Below are 18,886 nucleotides of genomic sequence, written 5' to 3'. Positions count from 1 at the left end.
TCAGAGAGCCCCAAAAATACCCCACTCAACAGACAAGCACAAACCCCCCCCCACTCACACCAAGTAACCCTTCCCACAGCATTCACACATTCACCGCCCCCACCATGCCAGAGTACTGCTCGACTCACCAAGGCTCAAGTGCCACTCTGAGATTCCGCAGTAGGAGGGTGGCAATGAGGGAGACACACATACCAGTTCCCGGCCCTAAGGTCCCAAAAAAACAATATCAATACTCCAGGAGCAAAACAAAAAGTAAACTCCCGAAAGCCCAACAAGATAGAACTGAGCCCTCCCCCAGCAATAACCCAAGCAAAAAAGCCCCCCTCTCCCCAGAAACAAACCACTAGTCGCTCACACACAAAACTCAAACACTGCTGGCCTCACACACACAGGGCCCCTGCAATGCATCTAGTAAAACCAGTCATCCGGGATGAGGGAAAGTCCCAAAAGGGGCACGGGCTCCCTCAAGACTAACAAGGCCCAGACCAGGCCCTGGAATCCCAGCCAACTCAAGATGTAGATGAGGGTACAGACTCCGGTGGCAAGGCATCCAAATACTCCTGGGCTGCTTCCACAGTGTCGTAGGTCTTCCATCCGGTGCTTGTCCAGATCTTTAGGAGAGCCGGATAGAGCAGCATAAAGCGATCGTAGAGTGCTGTACATACCCTGGGAAAACTCCGACAATGCTCCTGTAAAGCTGGAGAATAATCCTGGAATAGTCGTATCGGGTCCCCGTCATAATTGATGGTATTCTTTAATTTATACTGTTGCATTAAGGCGGCTTTGTGGGCATAGTTATGGATCTTAAGTATAACCATCCGAGCGCAGGTGCGGTCCTCTGTTCTCCGGCCCAGGCGGTGTGCGCGCTCGATCCACAAAGGCCTCATGCCAGATGGCAATGGAAGTCCGCCTGGAGCCAAGATTCCAAAGCAGGCAAAAGTCAAGAGTCTGAGACCGCTTCCGGCAGGCCCACCAGGCGAAGGTTATCCCTCCGGGAGTGGTTCTCAAGATCCTCAGTTTTGTCCAACTTCCGCCTCAGTTGCTCCCGGAGGGAAAGCAGGTCAGCCGCAGAGGAGGTGTGCGCGTCCTCTACCAGCGCCACTCACGCCTCCAGCTCCCCAGTGTGCCTGGTTGTCTCAGTGAGGAGAGACTCCAAAGAAGAAAGCTGCCCCGACAGATGATCAAATCGGGAGTCAAGGACACGCACTATGGATGCGGAAAGCACCTCTATGTGTGCCTCAGATAAGGGAAGCGCGGGTCATAATAGGAGTCCTTCAAATAAACCAGTCATAATAGAGAGGGAGATCACCAAGAAGAAACACCAGCTCCCCTTGCCCAGCAGTGCTTGCACATAGATCTCATGCATATTCATTGGGGAAATCCTGAAAACCCGACTGGATTGCGGTCCTCAAGGAGGGACTTTGAGACCCCTGCTTTAAGCTATGTTTGTCTGTGTGTTCACAAATTTTGTTCATCCTTCTTTTTCTTTGTTCTGTTAATGAATTTAGACACACTAGAGAGGGAGATCACCAAGAACAATCGCTGCAACGCAAGGGGAGCTGGTGTTTCTTCTTGGTGATCTCCCTCTCTATTATGACTGGTTTATTTGAAGGACTCCTATTATGACCCGATTCCCTTATCTGAGGCACACATAGAGGTGCTTTCCGCATCCATAGTTTGTGTCCTTGACTCCCGATTTGATCATCTGTCGGGGCAGCTTTCTTCTTTGGAGTCTCTCCTCACTGAGACAACCAGGCACACTGGGGTTTATTTGAAGGACTCCTATTATGACCCGATTCCACTGCCGCAATCTTGGAGTCCGTCTTCTGCAATCTGGTGTCTGTCTCCTTATCCTTTCGTGTTGTTCTTCCACTCATAGCCGGGCTGAGCTGGTGGACAAACCTGTCCATACACTGCTTCCACTCCAATACAAAGGGTATAAACGAGTTTAAAAGCTAAATTAGGGGGGAAAGGACCCGGGTTCCCGGAGCTCAAGCAAGATACGTCTTGCTCCGCTCAACACATCACGTGACTCCATTATAGTTTATAAATCTTTTTTTTAACTGTTAAAGAAAAGATTTATAAACTATAAAGAGTTTTATCTCATGCAAAACTGTCATTTCTTTAATAGGACATTAACTATTTTTTCTGCAGCCCTCACAGTTAAAGTTTAACATCTTTCCTATCTCAGAACTGACACATTTCAATCACTATATTGAAAATAAAATCATTTTCCCTACATTTGTTGTCTGGTGACTTTATTTTTCTGTGCTTTTAACTGTTTCCAGGGCCCTCTTGTCCACTGACTGTTTTTCTCTCCTTCTTCACTTTCTGCCTTGCATACATCTTTAAATATAGAACACAACTGACCTTATTAAGTGAAACCAGCCTATAGAGGGTGATCAAAAAAGTATGTATAAAATGTGTCAGAGATGTGAAACTCTGAAGGGAAGGCTGAAAAACCTCCCTTAATAAGAGTTTACCTTCCAGTCATTGTCACTTCATAAAAAATTCTTGATCACTCACTCAAAGGCTGTAATAAAAAGTTTGATATTGTGCTAAATGCTTTCTAATATTCAAAAAACAGATATCTTCTCTCTTCTTATCTGAATCATGCAAACGTCACTGCTCTTGTAAGATGTAAACTCTTTCACTTAGCTCACAAACAGGATTTATGGGGTCCCAACGTGGCCTCGTTTCGATCCCTACTTCAGGAGACCCGAGTAGTGCTTGTTGAACAGAGTTCCTGAGTCATGTGCTGGATTATATTATATGGCTTCATGACTTGCAATCACATCGCTGCTGGAAAGTTAAGGAAGCCGATTCTAAATGCTCCAACCGCCATACTTTTTTGATCACCCTCTATAGGCTGGTTTCAGTTAATAAGGTCAGTTGTGTTCTATATTTATTGTATCTTTTTCTGACCTTCATCTTATACTTAATATCCCTGAATACACTAAAGGAAATTGCATCCATCTTTGGCATAAATATAACATTCAATTTTTCTGCTTTCTTCTGAAAATCTACTTTTCTATGTCTTACCTTCCCTTCCTATCTCTCTCTCTTCTTCCCTCCCTATTTCCATGGTCTGACATCTCTCTTTCCCTTTCTCCTTTCTGCCCCCTGCAGTCCATCTCCCTTCCCTTCTTCCTTTCTGGCCTTCATCCCAGTCCATTTCTCCCTCCTTTCCACCAGTCCAACATTTTTTTATTTTCCTCCTGCATGCTTCTCCTCTGGTCCTCCTTCCCTCAACCAAATAACATCTCACTCTCTACCCTCTCCCCCTTCCCCAGTGTAACATTTCTCTTTCCCTCCTTTCTATCCTCCCCATCCATCTTGCCGTCTCCATGAGTCCAACACTTTCTGCCTCCTCCATGCTTTATCTCTGTGTCCTTGGCTTTTCCCTCAGTGGCATCCCTCCTTCCCACCTTCCAATCCAACATGCTCTCTCCCCATGCACCATCTCACCCTTCCCTACAGTGTATAGCACCTTTCCTTCCCTTTCTTCCAGGTCCAGCAGCACCTCTTCTCCCTTCCTTTTACCTCCCCCCTGTTCAGCAGTACCCCTTCTCCCTTGTCCAGCAGTCTGTATGCGATCTCGCACACTGGGCAGGAAGAGAGGCTCCGGCATCAGCTAACTTGAAACTTCCTGTTGCCATTTTGTATGCCAGGACTCCTGCCTTTGTCTTGTCTCCGCATCCCTAGACCAGCAGCAGCAGGCTAGAGAAAGGAGGTAATGAGTCCCGGCAGATACGCGAAGGCAGGAGTCCTGGCATACGTGACGGCAGCAGGAGGTTTCAAGTTAGCTGACGCCGGCACCTCTCTTCCTGCCCAATGTACGAGATCATGTACAGACCATGGGCCGCAAAATAGGACCTGAGGGTGCTGCGAGTTTGAGACCGCTGTTCTAAGGAAAGTATTGGACTTGATTTTCAGATCCCAGTGTCAGTGATCATCCATAGTTGGAGTAAAGGGTGCCATAATGCCAACTCTCATGGTTTGATCTGGTCTCTCTCCCACACTTACACTTCCTTAGCTGTTGCTCCATTGTCTTGGCACTAGATCTCCTCATCTACTTCTAGCATGCTGCATTTTGTAGATACAGATGAGAGACAATGAGTGATTTTAACCTGTGTGTGTAAATCCTCTGTTTCAGGTCAACAAGGAAGACTTGGCTGAGATAGTCACAGTTGCAGTAGCCTCCCATTATTTTTTTGGCAAAGACCAGTATTCACCCCAATTGGAGGCCCTGGAGCAAAGATTTCCCAAGTGGAGTTTTACTTCCTCTTGGGTTTGCACCTATGATCTTTTTGTCTTTTAATGGCTGGGTGGACATTACAAATACCAATATACCACTTGGATCTGAGCTTGCCACAGAAACTACACTGTACTCCATATGGATGATGGGAAAATGCTGCATTTAACCTGTGGAAAAAATAATTTGAAAGGGGTCATAAATAATTGCATCACTGGGACAAGTGAGGGGAAGGCTTCTTATTATTTATTCCTCTTAAAGCTATTCTTGTGGTGGTTCATTCAGGCTCTGGGGCTTATTATCTGTATTGTTCGATGGGTAGCCAGTATTACACACCTAGAAACCAGGAACACTCTTTTCCAGATACTCCAGTCCTGTATGTTTTAACCTCGCTTCCACGAACTACATGGAGAGAGTGTCTTACATTAGAACCAATTAATTTTGATGAAAAAATACTGAAACCAAAGTTGATCACTGGTTGACAACAATAGTGCCTTTGCTTCCCCCCCCCCCCCTGTGCTTTTCATTGGTTTTTTTTCTTTATACAGTGGTACCTCGGAATCCGAACATTCCAGAACTCGAACGCTTTGGAATCCAAACTTTTTTTTGTTGTAAATTTTGCCCCAGAAGCCGAACTCTGCTTTGGAATCCGAATGCCCTGCAAATTGTATGTGTGTGTTTCTGCCCCAGAATCTGAATGCTGCTTTGGAATATTTGTTAATATTTTACCTTAAAATCCAGTGTATTTACTGTTAAAATTTGAGTTTGTGGGACCCAGGAACAGATTAATCCAGTTTCTATTATTTTCAATGGGAAAAATTGTCTTGGAACTGAAACTCTTTGGAACTCGAACGGGGTTCTAGAACGGATTAAGTTCGGATTCCAAGGCATCACTGTATTCAAAAAAGTGGCCATTGCAGTAACAGTCCTTGATGAATGGCCGTAGGCTAGGGATTGTTCTAGAACCAAGTGTACATGTACTCTGAGTCTGGCCACTGTATGTCATTGTTGAGAGAACAGTAGAGACTCTTGTCCCTTTAGGGCTTTCAGTACTACCTCTGCATTTGTTCCCAGTCTAGGCTATCATTTGATTTTTTTATATGCAATACTTTTAACAGGAAAGGGATGCAGTATCACTTAAGAGATTTATACTTTATATTTTCTAGATTTATTAAAATAGCTTCTTTGAACCTTTTTATACTGTCTGTACCTCACATCTGGTCTCAATTTTACTTTTCATATTACCCTATTACTTAATATCGTACATAATGACTGCTGTAGCTCAGTTAACAGAGTATACGTGCATCTGCTGTGGGGTTTGTTTGTTTGTTTGCCTTCCCAGTAGGTCTTAATATAAGCATAATTGGGCTTACCTGTTGCTTCAGGGTCTGAGTGCTACTTTTGATTAATTACCTCTGAATTTATCTCTTTGTACTGCACAATGTGCAACAAAACTCTAGCTTATGTTCTGGCCTTTTGTGAAGTTTGCTATACTGGGCTAATCTGGCACCTTTTAAAGACACCAATATCAGCTGAAGCTGTTTTAACTACATGCTGGTAACATCTGGTCTGCTTCCTGCTGAATCATCAAATCATGATCTTTATACTAAGCAATGATTTGATAAAGAATAGGAATGTGGGTAACATGAGAGGCTGCTGTATATTAATTCACAAAGCATCGAACAGCTGGGCTTTTTATGCATCATAGCTCTTTTTTATTAAATGTCTACAGATTGCTCAACTTTTGGATAAGGGGCATGGCATTTTCTTAATCTGTGTTGATCATCAAACATACTGTCTTTCCCATAACCCCACTCTGCACTAATATGCTGCTGATCTGTAGTTAATTGTAAAATGCTGAACTATTGAATGTAAATGGTTTCTGTTGGGTAATGAACTCAGAACCTGAATAGATTTTGCCTATTAGGTGTGGTTCAAGATGCCATGTTTATTTTTTATAGGCCCAGCTTCAACACTTCTGCCTTTAGAGATTATTTTCCTGCACAATTCTGTCTTGAATATGAAAGCTAGGCATGCTGGTTGGCAGGCAGTGTTGCATGCTGCTATTTAGAAAATTCCCAGGTTAAATTCTTGGGCCTTGTCAGATCCAGAGCTTCTGTGAAGGCAGCATTCATAGCATAGTTAACTAGGAGTAACACTTACTGAGACACATTAAGGTGTAGGAGAGAGTTTGTTTCTTAGCCAAGGACCAACTCTGCAATGGCTCACTAGTTGTAAATGAAGATTCATCGCACTACAGCACAATAGAGGTTGGCTTCAATTGAGTTCGAAATCCAAAGGAACAAGAGGTGTCTGCTGAGCTAAAAAAATATGCATTGTGTTTTGAGGATGAAATTTGTAATTAGAACTGAAATCAATGTGCACCATGATCAAATAAATAGCCAACAGTTTGGAGGCTGCCTGCCTCAGCACTGTTGCATACATTTAGACTTTTTATCCTTTGTGTGTCATTGTGCTTTATTCCTAGAATCTGTTATTTTGTGTGCAAAAATAAAATGAAGGAAAGCCAAAAGCAATTACACTCCTCCCTCAATATTTGCGGGGGTTAGAGGCAAAGCCAACCTGCGAATACAAAAAAATTGTGAATAACTTTTTAAGGCCCCTCTACAACTTAAATTTTAAAGTCTGGTGGTCTAGCGGTGAAGAGGGATTGGAGTATCTTCCACTGCTCCTGCCCTGTGCAGAGTCACGAACATAAATGGCTGCCCTGAGTTTCCGCTAGTCTCAAGGGAACTCACGGCAGCCATTTATGTTTACGACTCTGCACAGGGCAGGAGCGGAGGAAGATCGCTTTAGTCCCGCTTCACTGCTAGACCACCAAGCTTTAAAATTTAAGTTGTGGGGTGGGTCAGAATCGGCCCGATATAAGTTGTGGAGGGTTTAAAAAGTAAGTTGTAGTGAGGTCTGGTAGTGGGTTAAAAACCATGAATAATCGAAGTTGTGAGTGCCAAACCTGTGAATATGGAAGGGGGAGTGTATTTGAAGAAAAATGTGTGACTGTTTAACTAAGAAACTCCTTTATTCTGACAGCCACCCGTTATCTGATTCTTTCCTCAGTTGGGATGTTTTCCTCACTGATATAGAGGTACTGAAAGAACTCAAACATGAATTTGCTGACCTGCTGTTTGTGAACTGTAATCTGTTGCTATAATCATCTCTAGTACCTGAAGATGGAGGATGGTCAATGTTACGCCAATTTTTTAAAAGGGTTCCAAGGAAGATCAGTGCAATTACCGACCAGCAAGCCTGACTTTCGTGACAGGCAAAATAGTGGAAATAATTATAAAAAATAAATACATAATGAACATTAGTTAATGAGACAGTCACAGCATATGTTCAGCCAAGGGAGATCTTGCCTCACCATTTTGCTTGATGATTTCTTTAAAGGTGTGAATACCCTATAGATAAAAGTGAACTGGTTGATGTGTATCTAAATTTTCAGAAAGTTTTTGACGAAGTTCCTCATGAGAGGCTCCTCAGAAAATTAAAAAGTCATGGGATAGGAGGCAATATGCAGTTGTGGATTAGAATTTGGTTATTGGATAGAAAACAGAGGGGAAGGATTGAATACCATTTTTCTCAATGGAGGAGGGTAAATAGTGGGACTAATGCTATGTAGCTTATTTATAAATGATCTGGAAATTGCAGATGACATAAAACTGTTTAAAGTTGATAGAATGCATGCAGATTTTGAAAAATTGTAGGCAGACCTTACAAAATTGGAAGACTGGGCCCACATTGGGAAGAATAATCCAAATCATAGTTACCAGATGCTAGGGTCCACCTTTGGGGTCAGTACCCAAGAAAAAGATCTGGGTGCCATTGCAGACAATACAATGAAACCTTCCACCCAATGTGTGGTGATGGTGGCCAGAAAAGCTAAGAAGAAGCTAGGAGTTATGAAAAAGAGATAGTTAACAAGACTAAGAATGTTATAATGCCTCTATATTGCTCTATGGTGCACCTCACCTTGAGTATTGTGTTCAATTCTGGTTGCCTTATCTTATGAAAGATATAGCGGAACTAGAAAAGGTTCAAAGAACAACCAAGATAATCAAGGGGAAGGAACTCCTCTCAGATGAGGAAAGACTAAAATGATTAGGGCTCTTCAGTTTGGAAAAGAGAGAGCTGAGGCGAGGTTTGATTGAAGTCCATAAAATCCTGAGTGGTGTAGAACGGGTAAAAGTGGATCAATTTTATACTTTGTCAAAAATTTCAAAGACTAGGGGACACTTGAAGTTACAGGGAAATACTTTTAAAACCAATAGGAGGAAATATTTTTTTCACTCAGTGAATGCATTGCCAGAGGTTATGGTAAGAGCTGGTCTTAAGAAAGATTTGGACAATTTCCTGGAGGAAAAGTCCATAGTCTGTTATTGAGACAGACATGCGGGAAGCCACTGCTTGCCCTGGATTGATGCCATGGAATGTTGCTACTAGTTGTTTTTGCCAGGTACTAGTGCCCTGAATTGGCCACCCATGAAGACAGGCTACTGGGCTAGATGGACATTGGCTGACCCAGTAAGGCTATTCTTATGTTCTTAACAGTAAACTACTTAGCATACCTAAGATGACATACTTCTTGTCCTACTATATAAGTAAGTGCCACTGTACTGTTGATTCAGAAAACTACAGAATGGAGGTGATTTTAGAAGATTTGCATGTTTAAAAACAAAATGGCATACATGAAGGGGCAGATTCTATAAATGTGTCCCAATTGTAGGCAGTAGGCATCCTACTGCTGTCTAACCAGCCAATCGGGACGCATGTTTTCTTAAAAAAAAAAAAAATTCCCCCGAGGCATGTGGCTGTTGCGGTTAAGGGAGGTGCATTGGGACACTTAAGTTTGCCCAAGGCTGGAAGTGGCCTTGGGGAAGCTTAAGTAGCCCTAGGCACCTTCCTAGGGCTGCAATAGATGCCTGAAATGAAAGGAGGGATGCCTACTCCTTCCTACCAGGCAACCTATCCCTGAACATCCCCTATCTTTTTCTCCCTTCCACACCAAAAAAAGGCAGGAAGGATTATCCCCCCAAACACCCCAATCCTGAATCCACCTGAATCTTTTTCACAAGTTGGGAGCAGGAGGGATGCGGTCCCACCTTCTCCGAGTCCTGCCAGTCCAAAATGGCAGGCCTTCCCCTCCCCTAAGGTGTTTGAGCCAATCAGGGCCTTAGGCCCCTCCCCATGTATCACAAGATGCATCAGGAAAGGGAAGGCGTGTCATTTTGGTCTGGCAGGTCTTGGAGCAGATGGGACCGCATCCCTCCTGATCCCTCCTCCCAATTTTCACTAGCACGGGGGGGGGGGGGTGTCAGTCCCCTGTGCCAGTTCATCAGGGAGGGCCATCATGGAGGGGGGGAAGAGAAGCTTTTTTTCTTTTTTAATGGAGCAGATATTGTGTGTGTAACACACAGAGCATCTGTACCCACTATTTAAAAAAAAAGGGTTCCTGCCCTGAACAGCTGAATGGCAGGAGGCTGCTTTGGGTCTTCCCCTGTCTCTCAGCTGTTTGGGCTTTCCCTGCCAGCTCTGCGCATGTGTGAGTCACTGTCAGTGATTAATCAGATGGGAAAGACAGGAATTACAATGAACCTCCGCGTAAATCATTTGCATGGAAAATTTTTGTCAGTGATTAATCAGATGGGAAAGACAGGAATTACAATGAACCTCCGCGTAAATCATTTGCATGGAAAATTTTTAGTGCAGCAATAGCTTTTTTAAAATCAGCCAAAAATCAGATCGGAGCGGACCTACATGGTCTTAACGATCCTGTTTAGTGTATCTGGCCCCGAGTCACTCCTTTTCCTCCTCATACTGCCTCAGGCAATGAGAAGTCAGCAGAAACACAAAATGGAGGTCTCGGTAGTATTTCAGTGCTGGTGGTCAAGAGTACTAAAAGTCTATAAGTCTCTCTTACAAAGTCTTTGTTCTTGTGAATCAGGCTTTATTGATATGCTTCCAGTCACCGAGACTTGTACTCCCCAAGCATGCTCAGTTTGTCCACGATCTAAGCATATTTGGGGAGTACCAGCATCAGTGACATTTCTGGGACCTAAACTGCAGAAGTCTGCCCCAAGTACTGTGCTTAGATTCCAACTAGAGGAATTAGTCCAGCCTCCACTTCAACCTACATAGTAAAATAGTAGATGACGGCAGATAAAGACCCGAATGGTCCATCCAGTCTGCCCAACCTGATTCAATTTAATTTTTTTTTTTTTTTTCTTCTTAGCTATTTCTGGGCGAGAATCCAAAGCTTTACCCAGTACTGTGCTTGGGTTCCAACTGCCGAAATCTCTGTTAAGACTTACTCCAGCCCATCTACACCCTCCCAGCCATTGAAGCCCTCCCCTGCCCATCCTCCTCCAAACGGCCATACACAGACACAGACCGTACAAGTCTGCCCAGTAACTGGCCTAGTTCAATCTTTAATATTATTTTCTGATTCTAAATCTTCTGTGTTCATCCCACGCTTCTTTGAACTCAGTCACAGTTTTACTCTCCACCACCTCTCTCGGGAGCGCATTCCAGGCATCCACCACCCTCTCCGTAAAGTAGAATTTCCTAACATTGCCCCTGAATCTACCACCCCTCAACCTCAAATTATGTCCTCTGGTTTTACCATTTTCCTTTCTCTGGAAAAGATTTTGTTCTACGTTAATACCCTTTAAGTATCTGAATCATATCTCCCCTGTCTCTCCTTTCCTCTAGGGTATACATATTCAGGGCTTCCAGTCTCTCCTCATATGTCTTCTGGTGCAAGCCTCCTATCATTTTCGTCGCCCTCCTCTGGACCGCCTCAAGTCTTCTTACGTCTTTCGCCAGATACGGTCTCCAAAACTGAACACAATACTCCAAGTGGGGCCTCACCAATGACCTGTACAGGGGCATCAACACCTTCTTTCTTCTACTGACTACGCCACTCTTTATACAGCCCAGAATCCTTCTGGCAGCAGCCACTGCCTTGTCACACTGTTTTTTCGCCTTTAGATCTTCGGACACTATCACCCCAAGGTCCCTCTCCCCGTCCGTGCATATCAGCTTCTCTCCTCCCAGCATATACGGTTCCTTCCTATTATTAATCCCCAAATGCATTACTCTGCATTTCTTTGCATTGAATTTTAGTTGCCAGGCATTAGACCATTCCTCTAACTTTTGCAGATCCTTTTTCATATTTTCCACTCCCTCTTCGGTGTCTACTCTGTTACAAATCTTGGTATCATCTGCAAAAAGGCACACTTTTCCTTCTAACCCTTCAGCAATGTCACTTACATACATATTGAACAGGATTGGCCCCAGCACCGAACCCTGAGGGACTCCACTAGTCACCTTTCCTTCCTTCGAGCGACTTCCATTAACCACCACCCTCTGGCGTCTGTCCGACAGCCAGTTTCTGACCCAGTTCACCACTTTGGGTCCTAACTTCAGCCCTTCAAGTTTGTTCAACAGCCTCCTATGAGGAACTGTATCAAAGGCTTTGCTGAAATCCAAATAAATTACATCTAGCATATGTCCTCGATCCAGCTCTCTGGTCACCCAATCAAAAAATTCAATCAGGTTCGTTTGGCACGATTTACCTTTTGTAAAGCCATGTTGCCTCGGATCCTGTAACCCATTAGATTCAAGGAAATACACTATCCTTTCTTTCAGCAACACTTCCATTATTTTTCCAACAACTGAAGTGAGGCTCACCGGCCTGTAGTTTCCTGCTTCATCCCTGTGACCACTTTTATGAATAGGGACCACATCCGCTCTCCTCCAATTGCCCAGGAATCACTCCTGTCTCCAGAGATTTGTTGAACAAGTCTTTAATAGGACTCGCCAGAACCTCTCTGAGTTCCCTTAGTATCCTGGGATGGATCCCGTCTGGTCCCATCACTTTGTCCACCTTCAGTTTTTCAAGTTGCTCATAAACACCCTCCTCCGTGAACGGCGCAGAATCTACTCCATTTTCTCGTGTAACTTTGCCGGACAATCTCGGTCCTTCTCCAGGATTTTCTTCTGTGAACACAGAACAGAAGTATTTGTTTAGCACATTTGCTTTCTCCTCATCACTCTCCACATATTTGTTCCCAGCATCTTTTAGCCTAGCAATTCCATTTTTTATCTTCCTCCTTTCACTAATATATCTGAAAAAATTTTTATCTCCCTTTTTTACATTTTTAGCCATTTGTTCTTCCGCCTGTGCCTTCGCCAAACGTATCTCTCTCTTGGCTTCTTTCAGTTTCACCCTGTAGTCCTTTCTGCTCTCCTCTTCTTGGGTTTTTTTATATTTCATGAACGCCAACTCTTTCGCCTTTATTTTCTCAGCCACTAGGTTGGAGAACCATATCGGCTTCCTTTTTCTTTTGTTTTTATTGATTTTCTTCACATAAAGGTCCGTAGCCATTTTTATCGCTCCTTTCAGCTTAGACCACTGTCTTTCCACTTCTCTTATGTCCTCCCATCCTAACAGCTCTTTCTTCAGGTACTTTCCCATTGCATTAAAGTCCGTACGTTTGAAATCTAGGACTTTAAGTATCGTGCGGCCGCTCTCCACTTTAGCCGTTATATCAAACCAAACCGTTTGATGATCGCTACTACCCAGGTGAGCACCCACTCGAACATTAGAGATACTCTCTCCATTTGTGAGGACCAGATCCAATATCGCTTTTTCCCTTGTGGGTTCCGTCACCATTTGTCTGAGCAGAGCCTCTTGAAAGGCATCCACAATCTCCCTACTTCTTTCCGATTCCGCAGACGGAACATTCCAGTCCGCATCCGGCAGGTTGAAATCTCCCAACAGCAGAACCTCCTCTTTCCTTCCAAACTTTTGGATATCCACAATCAGATCCTTATCAATTTGCTGCGATTGAGTCGGAGGTCTGTAGACTACACCCACGTAGATAGAAGTTCCATCTTCTCTTTTCAGAGCAATCCATATCGCTTCTTCCTCTCCCCAGGTCCCTTGCATTTCGGTCGCTTGGATATTGATCTTTACATAGAGAGCTACTCCTCCACCTTTATGACCATCTCTGTCCTTCCTAAAAAGATTATATCCCGGTATGTTTGCATCCCATCCATGTGATTCACTGAACCATGTCTCTGTGATAGCAACAATATCTAGATCTGCCTCTAATATCAGGGCTTGCAGATCATGAACTTTGTTGCTTAGACTGCGAGCATTTGTGGTCATCGCTTTCCAGCTATTTTTCAGCGATAATCTCCTTTTTCGTATGGATTTTTGTGTCGTTTCACTTTCCGTTGCAATACTAAGAAATGAGTTGCTGATATTGCTTATGTTGCAGCCTTTACTACTATCACATCTTTTCTTTTGCCGGGGGTGGTCTCTATAATTGTCCTTCGTACATACACCACCCCCACCTTCTAGTTTAAATGCCTGGAAAAATATTGTCTAAATTTCTCTGCAAGGTTTCTTTTTCCTGCTGTAGTAATATGTAGCCCATCAGTGCAATATAGCTTCTTGTCCTTCCATGTATTTCCCCATCCTCCTATGTACCTGAAGCCTTCTTGATGACACCAGGCTCTGAGCCATCTATTAAAGTCCTCTGTGTTTTTCATTCTTTGCTCTCCTTTTCCATATGCAGGCAGTATTTCAGAAAAAGCTAAAGTCTTTACAAAAGGTTTCACGCCCTCACCAAGCTCCCGAAAAGCTTTCTGTGCTGCAAGTGTGGAGTTGTTGGCCAGGTCATTTGTTCCCAGATGGATAACAACATCAGTGTTAAAATCCTTAGTTTCTTCCTTAATTATAGTCAGTATTTGCCTGGAACTCCTGGTACTTGAGGATCCTGGAAGACATTTCACTATTTTGGATTCCTCGCCCTGTGTTCCAAGGTTAATGCCTCTGATGATGGAATCCCCCAACAGTAATAGTTTTCTGTTTTTGGCTTTTTTATTTGTACTTAGGGTGCGCTTGTTCTCTTGAGTTTCCTTCATTGGTTCCAGTCCCACCTCCCTTCTGTTTTCCTGAGTATCGCAGTGCACTAGTGGAGCGAAGGAATTCTGTAGAGGTAATATTAGTGAAGGTGGATGTTTCTGTGTTACATGTCGCAGTCTTCCTGAGCCTACTGTGACCCATTTATTCCTGGGCTGTTTTATTCTTTGAGGTAGAGGTGGTAAGTTGGTATGATTTTGTGGAGTGATGGAAGCTGCTTTAATTGTATTCAATTCCTGTTTAAGTTTGCAGAGCTCCTCCTTAATACTGGCAAGTTGAAGACAGATGGGGCAAGCCTTAAGCCTCCAAATAGTATGTCTTGGAATTAAAGCACCACAGTGATTGCATAGAATAAAGGTCACCTTTCCAAACCATGTTGTCATTTGTGGGACACAGACCATAAAAGCCTGCCTGCACTATCCTCATGTTCCAAATTACTGGCGTTTTCATCAAAGCCTTCTCCATCCTAAACTGAATTGCCTTATCTGGGAGACAGACCATACCAGCTTTCCCAGTAGTGACATTAGTTCTTTGCAGCCAGAGTTGCCATCTAAACATCATTTGACACATCACACACATGCAAACATTAAAGTTATGGTTTTTTATACCATTCATTTTCTAATTAGAGACCCTCTCTGTTCATCCCACACATTTTTGTTTTTTTTTGTCTCCACCACAAGAATTTCCTGACATTACTCCTCATTCTACCATCCTGCCAGTGGCATAGTAAGGGTGATGCAGGGGGCGTTCTTCCTAAGGGTGCAGCACCCCTCCTCCTCTCCCACACGCCCCTTACCTTCCCTTGTACCTTTTTTTTACTTCCCCAGTGTGAGGTTGCTGCTGTCAGCGTCGACGCTCTCTGACATCACTTCCGGGAGCCGTGCCTAAGAAGTGAAGTCGAAGGGTGAGCCGACACCAACGTGGGCATACTGCTCATGCCGGAAAAGTTAAAAAAGGGGAAGGGATGCATGTGCAGCAGGGGAATGGGGAAGAGGGCGGGGGAGGGGTGCCACCGTCCTTGGCACCACTCACCCTTACTATGCAACTGCACCCTGCAACTTCAATTTATGTCCTCTAGTTCTATCGTTTTCCCTTCTCTGGAAGAGATTTGTTTCTATATTAATACCATCCAAGGATTTAAATGTCTCTTACATCTCCCTCGTCCCTCCGCTCCTCTAGGGTATACATATTCAGGTCTTCCAGTCTCTTTTTGTGCATCTTCCATCACAAGCTCCATACCATTTTTATCATCTTTCTCTGAACTTCCAGTCTTTTTATATCCTTGCCAGATACGGCCTTTAAAACTAAACACAATAAGTGGGACCTCATCAATGACTTGTACAGGAGCTTCAATACCTCTGGTCTGATGGTAATGCCTTTCTCTATATAGCCTAGCATTCTGGCTACAACCACTGCCTTGTGACACCTCTCTCATGCATATCCATTATGGATACCCTGAAAACCTAATGGGACTAGGTGCCCTGAGGATTGGATTGGGAATGTCTGATCTACCCCATCTTCTATTGCCTTTTTCATCATCTTTTTAATCCCATTTTCACCCTCCTTCAGAGACTGATCCTCCTCCATCCCTTCTCAATCTCTCTTCTCTCCAGTCTTCCAGGTCATTCACACCATGCCTTCTCTTATCCCTATTTCACACCTTCATTCATACACCTAAACCAGGGGTGGGGAATGAGGGCCACAATCCAGTCAGGTTTCAGGATTTCCCTAACAAATATGCATGAGATCTATTTGCATGCACTGCCTCCATTGTATTCAAATAGATCTCATGCATATTCAATGGAGAAATCCTGAAAACCAGACTGGATTGTGGCTCTCATTCCTCACCCCTGCCATAAACCACCAACACCTCCCTACTCATAACTACCAATTGCCAAGTCCCATTCATCTTCTGCTGCTCCCCTTCTCCCCCTTTAGTCCCATCCATCTTCTCTGTTCCCCTTCTCCCATCCCCCTATAGGTCAAGCGTCGGCAACCTGCAGCTCTTCCACCAAGTGACGGCAGCTCTTCCTGACCTGGCATACCTGTGGGCCTCCTAAGACATTAACAGTTGTGGTGGCTGGCCAGCAGAAGCAGCACTGAACAGGCTGCTTGCAGCCATCCTGCTGGGGCCTTCCCTCTGCCACATCATTGATGACACGGAAGAGGGTAGGGCTGCCCCTGCTGGCCAGCCACCACCGCTGTTGCTGCCTTGGGAGGCCCACAGGTATGTTGCTCAGGGGGGGGGGGGGAGGTTGGTTGGAGAGAGGCCAGACTTGTATAAAATTATGCACATGGGTGAACTGAGGGTCAAAGTCAAACCTCCCCCAAGCTGATTCAAATGCCTGATATTGCAACAGAACAACTCAGACAACTCAAAAAGTTTACAGAATCAAAGGCAAAGTCTATTCTAAGTAGCTTTCTAGACGCCTATACCAGAAAGCATGTGATTTTCTGGTCCCCCTGAAATCATTGAAATATATTGCAGATCCATGAGTAAATAGTCATGTGAAAAAATTAGGACATCCCATGGAATATTCGGTTCTTTCTTAGGAACTGTTCACATATCGATATCAAATCTTTTTTTTTATCTCTGGAAAAGAAAGTCATGTAATTGCAGGTAAAAAACAAAGATTTTCCTTGATTTACTCATGAAACAAAAGATATCCACAAAAATGTGTATTCTAACCGAGGAATAAATTAGGACACCCCCACATATCCTCCCACTTAAAGTGCCTCAAATCACACACAAGTGTATCACATCAGGTGCACATGATTAGAACATTGTTATTCAGCATTTTGAAGGAGACATTTAGTTTGGTGTGCTCATGACTGCTGCGGTGAGAGTGAACACCATGGTGGGATCAAAAGAGCTATCCGAGGCCTTCAGAAAGAAGATTGTAGCAGCTTATAAGTCTGGTAAGGGATTTAAAAAGATCTCAAAAGAATTTAACAGCCATTCCACAATATAGTGCCCAGGTCTGGCCATCCAAGCAAGTTGACTCCCAGAGCAGACCGCAAGATTCTAAAAAGTCTCCATCTCCAAAAGCTCTTGCTATTGTTGATGTGAAAATGCATGCCTCTACAATCAGAAAGAGACTTTACAAACTTGCATAGAACAATTTTTGCGGACAGGCGGTTGAAAAACACTTCCTGCCGGTCCGTGAAGGATTCGGGTCCCCTCCACAAACTGCACACTGGGCAGGAAGAGAGGCTCCGGTGCCAGCATCAGCTGACTTGCAACTTCCAGTTGCCGTCGCGTATGCCGGGACTCCTGCCTTCGCCTTGTCTCCGCACCCCCGGACCAGCAATGGCTGCTCTGTGTGCTTTTAAATTTGCTAGCGGTAGTTTAGCCACAGTTTCATGAGGCAGCCTTGGGGCCTTTGCTAGGCTGGCCTGCTTCGATGATGTGAGGCAGATCGGCCTAGCAAAGGCTCCGAGGCTGCCTGATGAAACTGCATTTAAACTACTGCTAGCGGCAACTGTGTGGTGAAGTTAAAAGTACACAGAGCTGCCGCTAGACTAGAGAGAGGAAAAATTTGCTGGAGAAGGGGTACTCCTGGACAGGGGAGGAGGAAAAAAGGAAGGAAACAGCTGGCAGGGAGATTAGAGGAGGGGAAGGGAAGGGGCCAGGGTGGAATAATAATAACAACTTTATTTTTGTATACCGCCATACCCCGAAGAGTTCTAGGCGGTTCACATTAGTTAGACAGAGATTACAAGTGGTTACATATCAAATTGAACATAGATTAGCAAACAGCAAAGCGAGAGTAGTTACAAATGGTTACATATCGAATTGAATAATAGAGTTGCGAACAGCAAGGAGAGGAGTAGGGGGGAGAGGAGGGAGATGGGGGAGGGGAGTAGATCAGAGCGTTGGAGGATTGAAAAGGGGCATTAAGGGTTTTGGTCTCGGAATAGGTGAGTTTTGAGTGATTTTCTAAAGTCGAGGTAGTTGTAGGTCTTGAGGACCATTTGGGCTAGCCAAGGGTTTGGTTTGGCGGCTTGGAAGGCGTAGGTTTTGTCGAGAAATTTTTTGAGTGGCATAGTTTTAGGGAGGGGAAGGAGAAGAGTTGAATTTTTCGGGAGTTCTTATAGTTGTGGTTAAGGGTGAAGTGAGGGGTGATGTAACTTGGGGATAAACCAAATATTGTTTTGTAGCAAAAACAGGCGAATTTGAATGTGATTCTGGATTCTAGTGGGAGCCAGTGGAGTTTGTGGTAGAAAGGGGTGATATGGTCCCATTTTTTCAGGTTAAATATGAGGCGGACAGCGGTGTTCTGGATCATCCTTAATCTCCTGATGGTTTTCTTTGTGGAGCTCAAGTAGATGATGTTGCAGTAGTCCAGTATGCTGAGGATGGAGGATTGTACTAAGAGGCGGAATGAAGAGTCGTTGAAGTATTTTTTTATAGTGCGGAGTTTCCAAAGTATCGAGATACTTTTCCTGACTGTGATATCAGTGTGTTTCTCGAGGGTTAGATGTTTGTCCAGTGTTACACCCAGTACTTTTAAGGTTTGTTCGAGGGGGAATGTGGATCCTTTTACTTGGATTGTGGTGTCTTTGATTTTGTCTTTGGGGGTTGCTAGGAAGAATTTTGTTTTGTCTGAATGGAGAGATTAGATGAAGAGACAGAGGAATGAGAAAGTAGAGAGAGAGATTGATGCTGGGAAGTAGGT

General features: G+C 44.1%; 1 protein-coding gene across 1 annotated transcript in view; it reads left to right on the top strand.

The window, feature by feature from the left end:
* ERMP1 (endoplasmic reticulum metallopeptidase 1) overlaps positions 1-4,879 on the top strand; it is a 189,571-nt gene extending 184,692 nt beyond the window's left edge. Inside the window, exon 15 of the mRNA XM_033925775.1 lies at positions 4,157-4,879. Within this exon, the coding sequence (XP_033781666.1) occupies positions 4,157-4,321 (165 nt within the window). The 3' untranslated portion in view covers positions 4,322-4,879. The remainder of the gene's footprint in view (positions 1-4,156) is intronic.
* Positions 4,880-18,886: the final 14,007 nt, after the last annotated feature.

The sequence above is a fragment of the Geotrypetes seraphini genome, chromosome 1 (genome assembly GCF_902459505.1).
Source record: "Geotrypetes seraphini chromosome 1, aGeoSer1.1, whole genome shotgun sequence".
Classification (NCBI taxonomy): Eukaryota; Metazoa; Chordata; class Amphibia; order Gymnophiona; family Dermophiidae; genus Geotrypetes; species Geotrypetes seraphini.
This window is presented reverse-complemented; position numbering and strand designations above follow the sequence as displayed.